Source organism: Apus apus, chromosome 1 (genome assembly GCF_020740795.1).
Source record: "Apus apus isolate bApuApu2 chromosome 1, bApuApu2.pri.cur, whole genome shotgun sequence".
Taxonomy (NCBI): Eukaryota; Metazoa; Chordata; class Aves; order Apodiformes; family Apodidae; genus Apus; species Apus apus.
In genome coordinates this window covers 32,423,885-32,445,041 of record NC_067282.1, presented here as the reverse complement: position 1 = coordinate 32,445,041, position 21,157 = coordinate 32,423,885, and the positions used below count along the sequence as shown (strand labels likewise).

The 21,157-nt window shown below is 44.8% G+C and overlaps 1 protein-coding gene across 1 annotated transcript; it reads left to right on the top strand.

Annotated features, from left to right (window-relative positions):
- Positions 1 to 1,119: 1,119 nt before the first annotated feature.
- On the top strand, positions 1,120 to 15,845 carry CNMD (chondromodulin). The gene is made up of 7 exons (XM_051608831.1): positions 1,120 to 1,191; positions 1,707 to 1,838; positions 4,232 to 4,372; positions 6,985 to 7,098; positions 9,926 to 10,079; positions 11,319 to 11,518; positions 14,054 to 15,845. The coding sequence occupies exons 1-7, from the start codon at positions 1,120 to 1,122 to the stop codon at positions 14,267 to 14,269; spliced, it is 1,029 nt and encodes a 342-aa protein (XP_051464791.1). The 3' UTR covers positions 14,270 to 15,845.
- The last annotated feature ends 5,312 nt before the right edge of the window (positions 15,846 to 21,157 follow it).

The window sequence follows — 21,157 nt, the reverse complement described above, 5'->3', positions numbered from 1 at the left end:
AACTAATTAGGACAAAGAATGCTCTGGAGTGAGGTGGGGTCGCATGTACCAGGGTCTTCCCAGTTTAACAGCCCCCTTGCAGTGCTGTTGCTTGTCTGGGAAACTGGAGCTGGGCCACAGGGTAAGCAAGGAAGGGCAGTGCACACCCCTGGTTGCCCCTTCACATACTCTTTTGTAGTTGTTTTGTTTTGTTTTCTCTGCTTCCAGCCTTACAAAGGGTTTTCTGGTCTGTTTTTGGCAGTGTCAGCCCCAAAGGGGTCCAGCACTGATTATTTTCCAGCAGCAAAGAGTGCACACTTGGACACAAGCATGTGCAAGTTCAGGCAAGATGTCCATACACTGCATGAAGGAAACACAGACACGGACAGACACGTAGCCAGTTGTAGCCGGAGTTTTAGCTTCTTGTGTACAATCTTAGAGTGACCAAACAGCTCCCTTTCAACCCAAATTCCCCTTCAATCCTGCCTCTAGATGCTTAAAGAACATGCTGAGCAGTATGAGTGACGAGGAAATAGAAGAAATCCCAGGGATACGCCTGCTTTGGAGGTCAAGTCTCAAGTTATCGATGACCTTTGTAAACCAAAAGATGAAGTTCGCCCTGTGCTGTGCCTGGGGCTCCGTGCCCCGGGCTGTGCCCAGCCCCAGCCTCGCCCCGGGCCGCGCTAGCAGCCGGGCTGTTGGCTTGTGCCACCCATCCAGGTGTGTTGCAGAGCAGACATCCAACAGCAGCAGCTTGTCACCTCCAGCGCCTGTGGATTCCTGTGGCAAATGTGGGGGGGGGAAAAAATAAATAATAATGCTGTTCTATTTTAAAAGCTGCATTTTCCGATGTCTGCGGGGCTAGGGGGGGTGTATCCCCTAAACCCCCCCTGACTCCCTATCTCCAAAGCTGGCCACAAGCCCCAGGGGTGAGGGGAGGACGGGGCTGCGGGGGGTCACAACCCCGGCTGCTGGGCAGCTCAAGGGGCTCATTGTGAGCAGGGCGGGGGGCGGTCCGGCCCACCCCTCGCGGCCGGGGCGGGCCGGGGCGGTGCTGCCCCCGTCGGGGCCGGGGCCGGGGCAGGGGCCAGGAGAGGGGCGGCGGCGGAGCCCGGGGCAGCTCTCCCTGCTGCGGCTGCCATGGCTGAAGGCTCCGAGAAGGTGCCCATCGCCCGAGCGGGGCCCGACGATGTGGAGCAATGTCTGCCCCCCGTGAGCGCTGCCAGGCGGCACCGGCCAGGGCGGGACGGACCGGGCGGGATGGGGTAGTTCGGGACAGAACGGGTCGAGTCAGGATGAAGCGGGTCGGGACGTCTCGGGGTGGTATGGGATGAATCGGGACAGGACGGGACTGCTCGGATCGAGTCGGAATGGGACGGGAAGGGACAGAACGGAATGGGATGAGTCGGGACGGGTCGGGTGGGGCTGGTATGGGAGGGATCACATCGGGACAGAACGGGTCGGGTAGGAACGGATCAGGACCGAACGGGTAATAATCAGGTCCTCTCAGGGTGGGTAGGGTAGGGTCGGGTCGGGACTGAACAGGTCGGGACGGAGTCAGGACGGGACGCGGTGGAAAGGTGGGTCAGGACGGGACGCCGCATTCCGCACGGCCAGGCGAGGATGGGTCGGGTCGGAGCCTGAAGCGGGGTCCCGCTGGAGGCGGGGGGGAAATCCCTGCCGGGCCGGGGAGTCCCTGCCCGCAGCCAGAACCGCGCTCTCCGCAGGCCTACACGGCGGCTCCCCCGGGCCCGGGGCGGCTGCTGAAGGCCGGGGCCGCGGTGCTGATCGCCGGAGCCCTCCTGCTCCTGGCCGGGGCCATCGGCGCCTTCTACTTCTGGAAAGCCACGGAGCGGCAGGTGAGCGCGGGCGGCCGCCGAGGCTGGGAGCAGATCCTCACCTCGGCATGGGCTGGGGTTTTGAGCTGGTTGGATGGCAGGGGAGGCACAGGCTGTGGAAACTCTTTTTGCGAGGTCGATAAAGAGGTCTTTAAGCAGACCTGTAGTTTTTTTCCATGCTTTAAAAAACCCCAAAAATCTCAAAACCAAACTCATTATCTTTACTGGCTGTTTGGATGGAGCCTCCTGGAAGCACATTTACTAATGAACATGAAACGTACCTTTGAGAAAACAGTCACTACATTGATTTCTGCTTGCAAATCCTCAGTGAACTGAAACCCCAACAAGTCCCCAGGGGTTCACATCCTGCGCAAACTCCAGCTCCCAGGACAAAAAACGCATTGAAATGTGTGAACTCCTTTTTCACGTCATCTGCATTCTTGGTCCGTTTTCTACCTGGACCCTCAAGTATGTAATGCTGTATTTAACCCATTAACAGGCCCCATTAATTCACTCTGGTGGATTGCATGGTAGTACAACCACATAGGCATTTATAGTTAGCAGCTGTGGAGCAATTTTTAAAGTACTAAGTTTTATTACTTAATTTTCTGGGGCATATGAAAAAGTATGTATGCAAAGCATAAAACTGAGAAGCTGCTGATCAGTTTTAAGAATCAAACTTCAGAGTATTGGAACATGTTAATATATAAACTTTTCCTTCTGTTTACATCAGATTAGGGTTTAAATAAATATTTGAAACATGGTGGTGCACATGTGAATTAACTTGCTCCGTAAGTGCAATCGGTATCCTTGGATTTACTTTGGAAGAAGTTTTGTACTGGGCTCCAGCCACACGCCAGTCCCTGTCAAGGGGAGCCTTGTGTGAATCCCAGCAGCCAGAGCAGAGGTTCCCTGGTGAGATGCACCCCTGCACGTAGGAATAATTCAGATAATCAGAAAGAAAGTAGAGGGTTTTACACCAAAAAGACAGGACACGTTGCTGACCTCCAGGACTGGTGCTGTAAGAACCATCTGCTCCTCCAGGCTGTTGAAAAGGGAGAGGGGCCTGAACCAGGTCAGTGTGCAGGGAGGGGGTACAGTGCAGGCACCTGCAGAGTACAGGACAAAGTTTCCTTTTTATTGGTTGCTTGTGTCATCTAAATTCTGGTTTGCAAGATGTGTCACATTCATAGCTGTCATTAAGCTCCTAAGTTGATCTCTAGGTAAGGACACTGGGGAAGTTTGGAGTTATTTTTCCAAGCTGCTTTCAAACTCAGAAAGCTACACTTGACTTGCAAATGTAAAATTTATATCTAGGGTAATTAAAAAAAAATCAGGCAATTTAAAAATTATTATTTTAAATCTTTAAATTCTCCCATAACTGACAACCTCAACAATAGCTCCCTATCAGGGGCAACCATGTACATTGGTCTAGTTTTATGGATCATGTTCAACAGGAGTCCTAGACAGCAGAGAATATGGGACTGAATCTGTGTAACTGAGGAACCATAAATCTTCAGCACCTTAGACTCTCCTGAGCGAAGGTGAGGGAAGAAGAAATTTGTCTCTAGCTGTCAGTATAAATGTTTCATTAAAATGCTGTAAGGCTTTTTAAAGACCAAAAGTAAACTGCTTTTGCAGCACTTTTAGCTGAGCTGCACAAGAGAATTGCAAAAACCCCTCCACAAATTGTGGTTCTCCAGTAAATACAAACCACGCTGCAGCTTTCCTCTTTGAAAATAGGATAAGAGCAAATACGCTGACAAGTCAAATACGAGACTATACAACTTCACATCCAATTTAAACAAAGTTCACAACCATTACAAGCTGGGAAGAATGTCCATATTCAAGAGAAACCTGTTTTCTTGTGCCTCAGCAGCACATCCTAAAAGATAAATAGGGGTTGGCCTCCTTTGGAGTAGGGTGTTCACTCCTGCTCTCCTTTGGGAATCATGCCAACATATGGAGCGATTCCTAAAATGTGACCTAGAAAAAGGGTTGTAAGTTGGAGTGGGCCTGGATGTGGGTTCACTTCACACTGTTTTTTAAGTAAAACTCTGAATAGTCCCTGGAGGATGGACCTCAGGAGGTCTGTAATCCTAACTGCTGCTCAGAGCAGAACAGCTGTGGGTTCAGAGCTGGTTGCTCTGGGCTTTATCCAGTTGGACCTTGAGAACTTCCAGGAATGCAGACTGCACAAGCTCTCTTGGCAAACCTGCCCCACTGCTGTCCTACCCCACTGGTGAGGTGTTGCAGTAGTGTGGAGATGGTTGTTGAAAGGGTTATCAAATGTCTACAGAAATAAAAGTTAGGAGCTGAAGAGGGGTATGACAGTCAGATGGACCCATTGCCTGATGCAGAGCAAGGCAATAAGCAACTACTGACATGTGCTACTGCCCTTTTATTGATTCCAGGTGTACAATGTTCACTATACTATGAGCATTAATGGAAAAATACAAGATGGATCAATGGAAATAGATGCTGCAAACAACTTGGAGACATTCAAAACGGGAAGTGGGAGTGAGGAGGCTGTTGAAGTTCATGATTTTCAGATTGTAAGTACCATCACCCTTGGCCTTCATGTAACACACTCCAGTGCTGGACTCCAGGGATACCCTGCCTGACTTCTCTGCCCTAGTCAGTCTCAGGTTCCAGCCTCCAACTGTCCACATAAACATCCTTGCTCTCTCAGCTTGCTTTCACAATGAGACAGGCAGCTTCCTCCAAAACAAAGTCTGAGTGCCTGTTGGGGATAGGCTGTGCCAGCTCCCACTCCAGGAAGCAGTACGGATTAGCCTGCATCAGGTTTGGCTCCAAGTAACACTTTGCAGTTTCAAACCATTGAACAGAACTGCAGCATGTGCCCTTGGGGTCTCGCTAGGAAAACGTTCTAGCAGGCTACAATGCAGCCCTTGTGTGATTTCATATGATTTAAATTGGAAAACCCACCTCCACCTCACCAAAACATCACCATTTTAGGAGCATAGGGCCAACACAATAAGCCAAATATACACTGAGGAGAGACCACTGCCTGCTGGACCCAGGCAGCTTGCTCTGCCCTGATACCAAGCATGGGAGCTGATCTCCATGGCTCGGCCTGGGTTCATCCCCAGAGGGGAGGATGGAGGCATTGAGGATAGCTTATGCATCTATGCACCAAATGCCCAGGGCTGGGCCGCTTGGGCTGGCAGCAAACACACTTGGGTACCCTAGCAACTTGGCTGTGACTGCTTAGCACAGAGACTGAAACTCAGCAGAGCTCAACAGCTTGGATAGAGTGGTTCACTGAGCTGTACCACCTTGGAGCTACTAAAGGCACATCCATGCAAAGTTGCAGAAACCTACTTACAGAGCTCAGATCCCACAATTAACATTCTTTGTGCAAATTAACATTCGTGCAAAATGTTCAACTTCAGAGCTAACTCCTCTCTAAGTCAAAGAAGCACCTAAAGGTGTTGCTGTCAGGAAGACTTGCCCAGGGCTTCTGGAGCAGCCACCTTTCCCTTGTTGAATCTAGAAATTCAGCTCCTTGGCTTCTCAGCAAATACAGACAAATCCATGCCAGGAAACCCAGGACCCCACCTTTCCTGATAACTGCGGTTCAGCCTTTATGAAACTCTCACTAATATCACCATAGCAACTTCATTAGCAGCTGAATAAGAGCACCCACAATGAACTCTTCTTGTTTGCCTTCACCATGCCACATCTGCACAAAACCACCTGCCCACTGGAGAGATACTGACTTCACATTGCCTCCAGATGTGCTGCTGGTTAGCTACTGCCTGTCACAGCTGGGTCAGGAATCGGTCCCCAACACCAACCAGCTAAAGGCACCTCCCAAGGGACGGTGCCCACTTGTAACAACAGAGGGCCAAGGCCAGGCTCAGCAAGAGCAAAGGGATGCTGCCAGTTGAGTTTTGAGCCAGGAACACACATAAAATAGAAATTGATGAGATGTACTCCAACAGCCAAGTATTTACATTAGCAACTTTGGATTGACTGGCTTCTCTCCAACGATTGCATGGTTGGTGAAGACTTGGATTTGGCAATTCCTAGGACACTCAGTGCACCACAAAGTCTCATTCCCTTCTGCACTCCTCTCTGCACAGCCATCCCCTCTCTCACTGCTTCAGAATCGTCATGTTGTTTTGATGGGTGTCTGCCCAACTGCACAGGATTTGCAGGCACACAGGATGAGACTCTGGTGCCTCAGTACTGTCCATCTCAAACTGTACTCCATGGTCTCTGGTATCCATGATGCCCATTTAGAGGTGAGAGGGATCATGTGAACACCCATGGCCCCTGGCCTGGCAGCTAACTGCTAGGCCGAAAGCCAGTGTCTCTCAAACGGCACTAAATCTTTATCTAGCAGGTGAAATGGAGCTCACACAAGCCTATGAAAGCCATGCAAACTTTTCAGCCTACAACAAGCTATCTAAAGTCATAATGTAGAATAGAACACTTTCATGGGTACTCGAGAGACCTACAGCAGAAACACAGAATATATAGACAAGCAAGGTTCACCTGACCAAGGTGCTAGTATGTAGCTGGCAGATACAACCCCAGACTTGGAGGAGACCTGCAGCCCTCTGGAGCTGCCAGGATACCCATCTCTTGCTTACAGCTAGACATCCATGGCTTAGGCAACTGCATTTCAGCCTCATAGGCCAGATAAAGGAAGTCCCACACAGAGATTTCTGCACCAAATAGCCTGTCACGAGCTTCCCCTTGCTGTCACAGCCACTTACATGTACAAATTGAAACAAGCTGCCCCCATATTTTTGTAAATCCGTGTCATATGGGTACTGGCACCACCAGCTAACACCATTTCAAGTCTGCCCACGTTAGGTGCTAAGTTACAGTTCAAACTGTGTCAACTAATTCCTTAACAGAGCTACTCCAACCAGTCTACAGTGGGCTTGGAAGCACTTACATAAAACACCTCCATCTTTCAGAAACTGAGCAAAAACTTCCAGACCCATTTAAATGACCAAAATCATAAAGCTAAAATGATGAGGGAAGAGTGTTTCATTGCATCGGGTTTTAAGTAAGATTTTACCTTCAGACTAAAACATTCAGTGGCAGTTTTAGCAGAGCTTGAGTGCTTTCCTGGGGTCAGTGGAGGGCTGGAGGGCTGCATACAACCCCCTGCCTTCTGCTTTTTCAGGGCATAACTGGAATCCGTTTTGCTGAAGGGGAAAAGTGTTACATCAAAGCTCAGCCAAAAGCTCACGTTCCTGAAGTTGATGTTATGACTAAAGCGAGCCTCTCATCTGAGCTGGTAAGGGGTCATTTCTTTTATTTTTGTTTGTTGGTTGTTTTTTTTTTCCCCAAAACAAATCTTTGTATAGAGAGGGTCTCCAAGAAATATTTAAATACAAATAAAAACATTTGAAAACCACTGTGGATAGTGATGACAGGGTCGTTGAGGGTACTCTAGCTGAGGGTTCATTGACTGCAAGGGGCCCCTGAAGGGTAAGAGCAAGATTGGGTCAGAGGTGTCATTGTGTCCAGGGGTATCAGAAAAGGTTGCAGACTGGAGAGTGGGGGAAGCCCCAGACCAATGCCTAGCAGATCCATAGGAGACCTCAGTGACAAGAGTATCTGCTTGAGATCAGGCCGTGCATAAGGCTGGATGAGAGAGGGTGGAGGGAACAGCTGCTTTAGTCAATGCAAAGAGGGATTGTGGCAGATCCCAGGAGATTTCTATCAACACTCTTGAGCAGAAGCAGGGACTCCATTACTCAAGTCCTCCAAAATTATCAGTAAAGGGGAATTGTGGAAAACATGACTGCAAAATTTCAGCTAACTCAGAAGAAATAATATGTTTTTTTAAAAATTAAGAATTTGCCTTCTTAGATAGCAACAGAATTCATTTTAGGACATTGTGTTGACTAAATTCAATGGAAACTGCATTGCAACCACCACAAAAGCTGCAGTTCTTGCACAGATACCACCAAACCTCCCCCTTCCCTCACATTTGTAAAACGGCCTGTCACTTTCGGTGTGCAAAGCCTGAGTTTCCCAGAGCTCAGACCTTCAAACATATCACTCACAAAGGAGTGGCTCTGGTGACTTGATCATGGCTGAGCCTGGATGCTGACAGAGGCTCAGCTGCTGGCAGGAGAGCACAGGAGGTCCACAAGCCCTTTCCTTGGGTTTGCTCCACTCCCGAGAAAATAAAAGCAGGGAGAGAGGTTCTGTTAAGGCTGCACCTCTCTGCAATGGTGCTGAGATTTCAGAACATCTGCTTTAAAATGAAGGGAAAAAAGGTCTAAATGAAGTCAGCAAGGCACCAGTAATGTTACAAAATCCCCTGAAGCTGGTGGGATTTTCCCTATAGAATTATTTTGGTTGGAAAAGACCTTTAAGATCATCAAGTCCAACTGTTAACCTAGTGCACAGCCAAGTCCACCACTAAACCACATCCCTAAGCACATCTACACATCTTTTAAATACCTATAGGGATGGGGAAGAGATCTTGCCTAAATTCCAGACAGAGACCTAGATCTTTCCCACCTTGCTTTATTTTAAAGGCAGGCTGGGATTCTTGGACTTCACTAGCACTATTGCCTGAAGACAAGGTTTCAATTTTTCATCTTTTTGTAAGAATAAAGTCACAGTCCCGAATAAATCATCCTAAAATAGTCAAGAAGTTATTTATAATATTCTAGATGTCTACAGTAAACATCTTTCCTTGTCCTGTTCTCCATGCATGTTCTCCAAAAATGCATCTCCAACACAACTGCTGCAATAAATTAAAAGCACTAAGGCCAAAACGAGCAGCTGACAGTGCTACTGTTGGGATATTAATCTTTCCCTGTTGCCCAGTTTTCCAGGTTAGAGGTATGATGGGAATGGGAAAGCAGTAATTTATTTTTCTAGAGCAAGTCCCTCTCTGATACACGTGTATTTAGGAGAAAGTATGCATGTCCTTTTCTTACAAATCGTATCATAACCAACACGACCTGTAAAAATGGCTGATTAAAAGAAGCTTTTCTAGATACCCAAACTCTGACTGCTGCTCACAAGTCAGGATCATCTAAACAGAAACAAAGGATATTTTTATTTCTGAAAACTAGATTCAGATATTCCTGATGCAAATAAAAGCTTAAGTGGGAAAATATAACTAAAGAGCACTTCTCACTAGACAGACTGGAGTGCAAACGTAAATGACTTGAGACCTACAAATGAAATAAACACATTAAAGGAACAACAGCTCAGTGGAATAAATTGATCTAGTCAGTTATGTAACAAGTTTCAATGACTTTTATGGAAGCAACTTAGAATTTTAACTTGGAAATCATACTGATTTTCATGATTCAAAAGTTGGTTTTCTTTTAATACTTTGCTATTGCTATAAAATACTTACACATTTTATGTAAAATAATACTTTGAACTAACAACTTTAAAGAATCAATCACTAGCATTTTCCTACATTACTTTGAAGATATGAACCAAAAACCTGCAGGGTACACTTCAAAAAGGCAGGCTCCTTCAACTCACACTTCAAGCTTTTGGTCCATTGAATTGCCTTTCCCACACGAGACCTTTAATCAGACTGATCACATTGACTTAACACTGGAAGGTGGAGGAGTTCTCAAGCTATAATCCTCTCTAAAGCTTCAGAACAAGATTCTCCCCTCCAGCCCCCATCCCATTGTAAATATAGATGTTATCTTGGAAGTACATCAAATGAGAACGGGGCATGATAAAAAATTAAGGTCTTCGTTTGTAGCTGGCATATTTCATTGCTGTTTTGCTGATGGTGGTAAATCTTCACAGCTTCTACCACCTGCTAATTGGGCACTTTGGGCTGAAAGATCTCTGACACCTAGTCCTTGTACACGGGGCAAAAACCTTTCAAGAGAGAGAGACGGGTGAAATCTTAGCCCCAGCAAAGCTGACAGTAGTTTTGCCACTCAATTCAGTGGTGGTAACCTTTGCTTGGGCTTTGGGCTCAGTACAATCTGTTCACATTCATGAAATACATGGATGCTGGGTTTTAGCTGCAGCCCGTGATTCTACAGTTTGATGCTCAAGAATTAACAGCAAGCAGGGATGACTGCTCATGGAGCAGCAAAGCATTTATGCTCTTCTATTTGCAGGAAGATGAAATCATGCCTGTGAGATTTGACGAAAACTCTCTTATCTGGGTGGCTGCAGACGAGCCCATCAAGCATAACAGTTTCCTAAGCCCCAAAATTTTAGAGCTTTGTGGGGATCTTCCAATTTTCTGGCTGCGACCAACATATCCCAAAGGTAACACTTCTATCTGAAAAGTATGTTTTACCTCCTGCCATCTAAATGCCCTCCCCAGATCAGGTTTGCAACCAAGACTTGCACATCTGGGAAACCAGGGTCCTTTCCTCCCTTGCCCAGCCTTTCTTCCCAAGCCATTGTGGGTTGGTGCCGAGACTGTAGATTTAGAGTTTATCCACATTTACTAGACATTACCCATACTTGTATTTCCTCAGACAATACATACAACCCATGTGGGTGACTTACTATGAGACAAAACATTCCCAGAGAGATCAGCCTCCTTCTACAGAAGGTTTAAACTAACCCCCAAAATGTTTAGGTAGCTGACACCAGGTAGCAGGGACACTATACCTAATCAAGAGTTGGGGAGTATCAAGCTCCTGATTTGGGACCATAGCCTGTCCCCTTTCCTACCCTGCTTCTCCAGAGGATTTCAGTGGAGTGGAAGGATGAGGTGCTTTACCTAGGCAACTGGTGAATGAAGTTTGTGAGGTCCTGGGGGCAATCCCTGGATTGAAGTACAAAAGCAAAGGTGTTCAGGAGACACCAGAGAGACAGCAACTTCTCCAGGTGACTTCCAGGCCTGGGAGGAAAGCAGAGGGTTGGAAAGATTTACTCTTCCTTGGTCCAATTAATCTTAGAACTCTCAAAGAGGGAGGGGGAAAAGAAAAAGGAAATTAAAAACAAAACAAAACAAAAAACAACAATGACGCCATTAGCACTGTAGAGCACCTGTGGATCCAAACTGCCAATATTTTCCACTTTTTTCATGACCTTGCATATCCTACTGGGCAACAAAAGAGCAACATCAATGCTGTCCAGAATCTGTTTCCACCAGGTTCACCAGCTGCCCCTGGGAGAGGGCACCAGTTTGTCCCAAAAGCACTTAAATAAAGAGATGTATGACTGGTCTTGCTAGTGCTGGCAACTGCTGCTGAGTTAACATTAGTGACAACACAGTGGGTCAAAAAGCACCTCCTCACACCCATTTTGCTTCAAGGGGAGGGAGGTGGGGGGAAGGCAATCTCACACCCCTTTGGATGGACACTGGCAGCAGATACAACGTAGGAAGGTGAGCAGCTCCCATGGGAATGCTCATCAAGTTTGCCACCAGACAGTTTCATCTTTCCCTCTGCCCTCCACCCCCCCCTCTTTCTTTGCGATATTTAAAGAAACCACTGAAACCTTAGATAATAGTTCCACTGAAGGAGGATTATCCTCTTGTGATTATTTCTTCAGATGTCCAAAGGAGAGAAATGAAGAGAAACAAACGCCAGTCAGAATCAAACTTTGATACAGAAGACATGGAAGCTGCTGCTGAAAGGAACACCAGATTGTCCACCATGCAGCTGACTCAAGAGCTTGATCATCAATCTAATGAAACCAGGCCAATGGCACAAGAAACCGATCAAACACTTAATCCAGACAACCCATATAATGTAAGTATTTGCTCTGTAACCTTCTTTCAGAGCCCAAGACTGTTGTAGATAGGTAATAATGGTGATGTGGGGCTCATCTTTTTTTTTTTTTTTTTTCTGTTAAATCTGTGCAGTCTTTGCCTATTCAGTTTTTCTCTGAAATTACAGACTTGTAAAACACCTAAGAAGCTCAAAAAGCTCTTCCCTCAGCCTCCTTCCTCCCTCATTCCAGTCTTCAGTAGACTTTAGTCTGAAACAAGCATGAGTGCTTGAGGCTAAAAGGTTAAGGCAATTTGATGCCCAGTTGCTTTTCAGGTCTTCCAGGTCCATATGGAAGCAGCACAAGTGAGATCTGACAAGGATGGCATCTTCTGAAAACAAACTATAGCTGGTCTTGGTCAGACAGCTGAAACCCATCATTTACTGACAATGTAAAGAGACAGTCCACTAGCTAGAAGCATACCTTGCCATCAAATAGAAATCAGTATCAGAAGTGACTACTTCAGAGGAAAGCAGCAGTGAGATAAGGGTGAGGCCAAATAAATCTGTTTTCTCAGCCTTTTTGCTGTCAGGGTGAACAGCCCTAGTCTAGCAAGTAATTCACAGAGAACCTGTTCAGAGAGACAGCAATAGTGGGTGGAGGATGAGTATGGCAAAACTTGTTTGCACTCTTGGAGATGAAGCAGCCCACAGACAGAGCCCAGGAGCTCCCCTCCTGTGTCCCAACACCTTTGCTGCACTGTGGGAATACTGACTGTACAGTAGGCACCTTCCAGTCTACTGCACCAGCGCCAGACAATTTACACCCACCATTTGGTGCAGCAGGAGTAAGTCATTTTAATACAGCACTGTCACAAGATAAATGCCTCCTGCTTTGGAAGTAAGTTCCAGCTTTGACTTGACATTTATGCAACAGCAGGAGATCATTATACTGTGACAGCATTCTGCCGAGTTGACATCCCTTAATTAAAGTTAAATTAATCACTCCAAATAAAGTGGATCTAAATCGACTCTCTCATGAGGTCAGTGAAACAGCAGTGGCACTGGAATGTGACTTCTCACAGCTACTAACATGACCACATCCATGGGATCTGAGTTGCCCTGTCTCTGGAGGGCAGTGGCACAACTGCCACAGGTCCCTTCTTCCAGCCAGAGTGTCCCTGGGTCAAATGGAGAACACCCAGTCAGATTCAGTCACCAGACATGGTGACCCAGGCCGTCCGGGGAAGTGGTTGAGCCACCATCCCTGGAGACATCTAAAAAGACAGATGTGGTGCCAAGGGACAGGATTTAGTGGTGGATGTGGCAGAGTTAGGGTAGGGTAGTGGTTGGACTTGATGATCATGAAGGTCTTTTCCAACAGACTGATACTGTGATACTTCCCTCAGGCTGCAGGGCAGGATTTGCCTTCACAGAGTTGTTGTATAGATGCTACATCCAAGCTTTGTTTAGAGATCAATTCATTTGATTCAAAAGGACCTTTACTCTGTAGGTCCTTCCTGTAGGATGAAATGAATCTTCCTTAGAGCTGTTTCTCCTCACCCACTGTAAGTGGAGTCTGGACCATCAGCTCAGGTGTAGAAGCTCACATTGCAGGTGTCTGAATTTAAGGGAGATGAATCCTGCCTAAGGAATCAACACCCTCCTTCTCTTAGGGCTAGGAATGGGTCACTGGGAGCCCAAACAACACCGAGCTGTTATCAGTGACCTGTACAAGTCCAGACAAGTGACAGGACTTTTCTGTGACTCACCTCTTTGGCAGGCTGCAAGTTTCAGGAATGAAAAATGTTCATCTTAGTGTTATTTCTGGCATTTGCTCTTTGCTTCTGCTTCTCTTGAAGTAACACAAATGGGCAAAGGACAAATCAGTTTCAAAAAGCAGAATATCCAGGTTCCTTTCTTTTTGTTTTTCCCCAGAAAAGAGGAAAGATTTTGACAGGTGAAAGTAGTAGCAAGAGCCTGCTTTTACATATTTTATGCATGCCTTGCTCCATGTTGCTCCTTACTGTCAGATGCAAAACAGGCAGAATTCCCACTGTCCACAATGCCCCTAAGTGTGGCAGAGGTGGGGAAGCAGACTGAAATACAAGGGAGAAATACTCAGACAACTGCAAGGTTACTGGGAATGCTGTAAAAAGCATTAAAATACAAAAATTAAACCAAAACACTAAAAACACAGCATACACGTCAGACATCATCATCTACATAGAAAGACCCAGATAAATGTCTCAAAATCTTTTCCATTACTAATATTAAAACTTGGGAGTTTATTACTGCTGGATCTCTTGCAAGGACAGCAGAAGAAAGATCATTACCTTAGAACTCCCTGTTGTTTTTCTCCGTTTTACACAGGTGATTGTGCCACTTCTATGCTTCTACCAAACAGAGCAAGGCAAAACAAAAGAAGTTAAAACAAGGCAGGGTCAGTTAGTGTGAGTTCTGTTAACATCAGCAGGACTGAGATTTCAGATTCTACCCATTATAGGGTTAACAAGTGTATTCTAAATTCTCTCAGAATGAGAGTACTGGGATGACATTTAATATTTTACATTTCAGCAACTGGAAGGCGAAGGGATGGCTTTTGACCCCATGCTGGATCACCTAGGTGTGTGCTGCATTGAATGCAGACGAAGTTACACGCAGTGCCAGAGAATTTGTGAGCCTCTCCTGGGCTACTACCCGTGGCCTTACAACTACCAAGGCTGTCGTACTGCCTGCAGAATCATCATGCCCTGCAGCTGGTGGGTTGCTCGTATCATGGGGGTTGTGTAAGAAAAAGCCATTGGAGCCTTGACAGAGCAAGCAGGAATGCAATGACAACAAACCGGTAAAAAAGACTACAGCCAAAGCAGCAGTAGCAGCCCTGGCTTTTAAAATCAAAGTGTGTGCTACTGCATCAAAAGCAAGACCAGATATTCTAACTGTAAATAAAAATCTTAAGTTAATATCCCATTAGCTTTGCAAATGACAAGGGCATACTAACACTGAATTCAAAACCTAAGACATCCCAAGGGAAGACAATCCTAGACTTTGCTGACAAACTGGTTTAGCAGTCCAGAAGCTTGCTCATAAATCCAAATTCAGCCTTTCATAACAAAACACTCTCTTTCCAAGCTACATGTGAAAATTTACGTCCAATTAGGCAACTAGCTCGCCTCGTACACTTGGAAGTACCTTTCATCCATGTAGCTTACTTAAATAAATCACAAGTTAAGTTGCTCCCCGTTGCTATTCATACTGAGTTGCTAGGTCATTATGAATGGTTATAAACCAATTACAGCATACCTTTCCCACAAAGCTGCTCCAGGGGACACGGGAAAGCTCACATTGTGCTAAATCGGAAACAAACGGCAGGAAAAGGGTCTGTGGAAGGGAATGCGCGTAGCGTGGAATCAAAACCCTCTGCACATCTCAACATCAAAGAGGCCCCAGCATCTTGTATCCATGATACCACTGTAGTGTCTAACAAGTATCTGCTATCCAGCTACTACAGCAGAAGTATTTACATGCAGTTGCAGACCAAGGAGTCTCGAGATTCTTCAGAATCCACAGCAGCCACTGTACTTATAAATCCTTGAACTAGACACTTTTGACACAAGATTACAACCCCTCTTTATTCCACATGGAGAGCAGCCATTCATGCTAGCTCTTTTAGCTTTTCTGAAGCTAACCTCCATTCCTGACCAGAGAAACTGCCTGCCAGAAAGGGCAAAATAAAAAAAGGGAAAAAAAAAAAAAAGTATTTCTAACCTTACCCTTTTTGCTTAGGCAACTCTGCAATTATTAGGATTGATCCCATTACATATTAAATCTCTAAGGAAGGTACTAAGCTGAAACAATCACGAAGATGGAATGACTTAGGATTTCGAGCCTTGAAAAACACATAAAGGTACTACACTGCCTTCATCCATACTATACGTCTTGAACTCTGCCACTGAGTTTATGAAGCCATCTACATGAGCTTTACAAACACAATGGTCCAAATTTTTTTAAAAGTTCTCTTTCTGGAGCATTCATTTTGTGATTAAACGGCTTTCGAGATGTTGCAAGCCTCGTAATGGCATTAACACTGTGTGACACACAGAAAAGAGGAATTAATTTGACATAATCATGGCTTAAAGAAAATAAAGACAACCTCATGTGGAATGCTAAACTGCATATCTAAAAAGCAAAGTGTTAAGTAAGAATAAGATGAGAATAGAATTCAGTATTTTTTTCTATTGTAGCTTTTTTAAATATAACCTTCACCTTCCCTTAATCTGAATAACAGACTTGCTTTGAAATATTTAAATTAAAAACTTCTTAAAGTGGGATTTCAAGGCCTGTTAAATTTGAGTTTCTGCTTTTTAAAATGAAAACAACCTTGATCATTATGTTGTTTTAGAAGTATGTCGTTCATATGCTTAGAAAAGTTGCGTTTTCCTTTTTTTTTAACTGCAGATTAAACAGATACATTTAAAAATGGCAATGGCTTTCTGGGCTTTTTTCCATGTAGAAAGTGTAACAGCACCTTGTACAGGTTCAAGAACTGTCTGGAGAGGAAAACAAGAGGATCACCAAGTGAAACACTGAAGGCAAAGAGATGGAAATGTGACTGTATATACAAACTAAAACTGTTGCTCTCTTTTGCATGTAAGGCCATGCTGAGGCAATCCATGATCTGCTTCTCCCTGTGTACCCCCAGTTTAAAAAGAAAAAAAAAAAAAAAAAGCCATCTTATGCTCAAAACTGAGTGATCTTGGAGGTGTTTTCCATGTCTACACATTCTTAAAATTAACGCCTCCTAAACAAAAGCTTGTTATCAGCTGATTTCTACAGGCAGTCACAAAGCATAGAATCACAGAAACATAGAATCATTAAATCATTGGAAGGGACCTTAAAGATGATGAAGTTCCAACTCCCCTGCCATGAGAAGGGAACCCCACCACTTGATCAGATTGCACAAAACCTCGGCCAACCTGGCCTTAAAAACCTCCAGGGACGGGGCATCAACAACCTCCCTGGGCAACCCATTCCAGTTCCTCTCCACCCTTATAGTGAAGAATTTCTTCCTAATATTTAACCTACATCTCCCCTCTCTCAGTTTAAAACCATTACCCCTTGTCCTATCACCATCTTCTCTGATGAAAAGCCCCCCCACCAGCTTTCCTGTAGGCCCCTTTCAAATACTGGAAGGCTGCTATAAGGTCTCCCCAGAGGCTTCTTTTCTCTAGGCTGAACAGCCCCAACTCTCAGCCTGTCTTCATGGCAGAGCTGCTCCAGGCCTTTGATCATCTTGGTGGCCCTTCTCTGGATCCTCTCCAACAGGTCTATATCTTTCTTTTGCTGAGGGCACCAGAACTGTATGGAAGAAGTAAAAAAAGCATCCTACTCATGGAGATGTTGAGCTGTCAAATCCAGCACGTACGCCTTAAGAACTCCTCAGTACACACCCTGCCAAGAAAGGAGCAGATACATTGCAGTACTTGTGACTAATTAATTGCTGGAACTACAATACTGCCTAAGCACAACAGAGAGGGCACAAGTTATCCATTTCCAAAAGACATGCAAAAAAATGCCACCCCCAACTCATGCTTCAGAAGTAAGCAAATACGTATTTACTGATACATCATATTCAAAGAAAAAAAAATAGTAAAAATCTCTTGCTGTGGCAAGGTTGAAAAATTTTATCTAAGCTCAACATCTAATTTAGAAGGAAACATTCCAAGGCAACATAGGAATAGCAATAAAACCAATGATCCAACAGTATGAAAAGATGTAGCAATATTCCCCCCGGCAGTGGCTCAGACTACAGTTGTATCTATCCACAGTGAACCTGTTCACTGTTGTACAGCATTTACAACCTATGTTGAAGACAAAGTTTTCCAGTGTCACCACATGCAGGGGAGCTGGAACTAGATGATCTTTAAGGCCCGTTCCAACCCAAACCATTCTATGATTCTACAAACATGTCTACATTTGGAGGGGGTGGGAGTAGGGTGGGGAGGGATGTTCCTTGAATCTGCACTTGCAGAAACCATTTCAAAACCCTCCCTCAGGGAAACCTTCCCTTCAGGGAAAAAGAGCACAATGAGCTTACCACCAGTGGTGTTTTCCACCACAGGTAGGTGTATGTTAGACACTATAATTCTATTAGCCTTAAAACTTAATTACCCATGTGATTGTATAATAGGAGGACTAGAACGGCAGGGCAGATGGGAGCATAAAAAGGGGATAAATTAAGGCTGGTGGAAAAGAGCAGGAAAACAGGCAAGAAAGCCACAGGGTTAAAAGACTCAGAGCCAGTGATGGGAAGGCAGGATTCACTTTTCTGTGTCTGCAGCCCCCCTTTTCCTTGCTTACAAGAAATGAACCTGAATCATAGAATCATTTTGGTTGGAAAAGACCTCAAAGATCAAGTCCAACCTTTAACCCTACTCTACGATGTGTACCCCTAGACCATATCCCCAAGCACCACATCTATGTGATTTTAAACACATCCAAGGATGGTGACTCAACCACCACTCTGGGCAGCCTGTTCCAATACCTGACAACCCTCAGAAAAAAATTTTCCTAATGTCCAGCCTAAACCTCCCCTGGTGTAGCTTTAGGCCATTCCCTCTTGTCCTATCACTACGTGTGAGAAGAGACCAGCATCTACCTCTCTACAATGTCCTTTCAGGTAGTTAATTGAAGACAGCAATAAAGTCACTCAGCCTCCTTTTCTTTAGACTAAACAGCCCCAGTTCCCTCAGCTGCTCTTCGTAAGTCTTGTTCTCTCGACCTTTCACCAGCCTAGTTGCTCTTCTCTGTACCTGCTCCAGCACCTTGATCTCTTTCTTGTATTGAGGGGCCCTAAACTAAAGAAAATACTCGAGGTAGGGCCTCACCAATGCCGAGTACAGGGGCACGATCACTTCCCTAGACCTGCTTGCTGCACTGTTTCTAATACAAGCCAGGATGCCACTGGTCTTCTTGGCCACCTGGGCACACGGCTGGCTCATGTTCAGTCACTTGTTGATCAGAACCCCGAGCTCCATTTCCGTGAGACAGCTTTCCAGCCACTCTTCCCCCAGCCTGTTGCATTGCATGGGGTTGTTGTGGCCCAAGTGCAGGACACAGCACTTGGCCTTTTGTCCTTTTTAATATGGGATCATCCTCCACTTGTATGTACAATGAGAAAGTAAGAAGCTGCTGGGAGGTGTGGAAGGGAAGATGGAATCTGTTTTCTGTCTCCCATGTATCACTGCACCCCTACTGCAGCCCAAATAAATTCCAAAAAAGTTTTGGTGTAGAACAGACTCATCACTTGTCCCATGCTGGAGAGGAGAGGGAAGAGATGGAGAGAAGCCTAAAACTACAGTTGGCAGAGAACAAATTGTTGATTAGCACATTAAGGTGGACAGAATCTCTGCTCAGAAAGAACACAAGTTAGGCTGAACCAGGAGCGCCACCATCTTCTGCTTCTAAGAGGCTCAACCGATCTTTCAAAGCACTGCACGTATACCAAAGATGAGAAGCAGCCTTAAGCTACAGCAGACAGGCATCTTCTATAACCCCCAGAGCAGAAGCAGAGTAATCCCATCTGTGGTATTAAATGGAAAGCTACTGTTATCCCTTGTTGTCCTGCTCCCCTATTTGCAACAGGACTGCAAACCAAGATTACTGAGGCAAAACTGCCTGGCTCTTCTGGACTGTACTACCTACAGATGACCAAAAGGTTTTTAAAAAAAACTCAAAAGAAGCTTGAACACAACTAAAACATCATCAACACTGTCCTTGCAAGCAGGTCTGTCTCCAGCCAACTCATTGCCAGTGCTGCAAGAAATTCCACTCACCTTCTCCAGTCCTGAAGGAAATTCCCTTTGTTACCAATGCCCTTCACAGCCTATATGCAACCTCCAAGCTCCCCGAGATCTTCTGCTTGCCTTTGGGCTTCTGGAACCATTTTGTATATGTGTTTTGTCAAGAAAAAAACCCATACTGTTCACAAAGCCCCTTCCTCTACTTTACAAGGAGTTTTTACTTATTGCTTTAATCCAATTTCCTCCCCACAATACAACAAGAGGCAACAAGAGTTGCCATTATCAGTTCACCTAAATTTTAGGGTGAAATATATACATACAGATTATCTGCCTGTGCCCAGAAACACGCTGGAATTATGTTCAGACCTGCAAACTTTGCTCACAGGATTGAGATGGACAGGGAGGTCTAGCACTTGATTGCTACAAGTTTTAGCCCGAAGCCAAATCATTATACTTGCATTACATATGCCTCAAGAGTACGTAAGTAGCAATGCATTTTATTTCACTTTTTGCCTTACACTAAGTAAATTGAATCCCAAAGCAGTGAAACAGTACCCACTTAACACCAGAATATATTGTGCTCATCTGACAAAATATTCCCATTGCCTTTTTCTGAGTTAAAGTAGACAGAGGAACTCCTCCTGTGTTCTCTTCAGTTAGTAAGACCAACTTGATTGGCAGAAAACATCCTCACATTACTTTTTCATTTCTATTTCAGAGATTTTTATCTAGGCTTTTCCCAAAGCAAGTCTTTGCTAAGCACTGTTAAGTGCTCTGAATTACACTTAAAAAGCCAGACTGGCCAGAAGACAAGAACCCAATTTTGTGACAAATTGAAACGCTCTGACATTTGTTTTCCTTCTACATTAGAAAGGAAGAAATGCCTTTCAGAGCATAAATAAAAAGCAGCAAAGCACTTATCGAGTCAACTTCAGTGTTAGCATCCCATATAGATGGCAAATGCTCAAGATACTGAGCAACTAGCTACTCAGAACTCTCTGAAGGGCAAGAAATTCCCCACTGAAGCTAACAAATCTTCAAGGAAATATGCCACCAGTATACTCTTTGAGAAGGTCTTCCAAGTAGGAATCACTGCTCACTAAGAGTCAAAAGGTAAGACACATACAAAACCCTTCCTATATTCAATCCACCTTGCATCATAATATCCAAAGATGAGGATAACACTCACTTCTGAAAGTCATCAGGTCTGAGCTTTGGAAAACATGAATAAATTCTGAAGCCAAAAGTCATTAAAAAAGAAATCACCTCCCAGCTCGAACTACAGATGATCTGAGCAAATCAAGAACCTGTAGTTATGTCAAGACTGTAGTCAGAGAGTATGACACTCTGAAGTTCATAGCTATGGCATACACCCAAAACCAATATTTTTTTGGGGTGGGTGATATTTTAAGATCTTGGTACCTACTGCACGGGCACATTACCAGTACTAGGAAAAAAACCCAACACTACACTTCCACAGCATCACTGCAAAACCTAGATTCTTAGTCCTCAGGAGGAACAGAATATACCCTTTCTTCACCTTCCTTATTTTTTTATCTTTCATATTTATTGCTGTTCCAGCTGCAGACTTCACTTATCCCATTAAAACACCTATTCTAATAGCCCTTGTATTTTAACAAACTTGTACACTTCTTGCTGTATTAAAGTAACACATCAAATACAAACAAAACAGGCAAAACAACAAACAATCTGAAAAGTCTACATGACTGGAATGCAAGGAAAAGTAGCAAATTTAAAGCAACATCTGATGAGGAATGAAGTGCATTTCCAGGGGCTTCCAATATTTGCAACTCATGAGAATGGTTGAGGTGGAAGGTCATCCTGCCCAACCCTCTGCTCAAGCAGGGCCACCTAG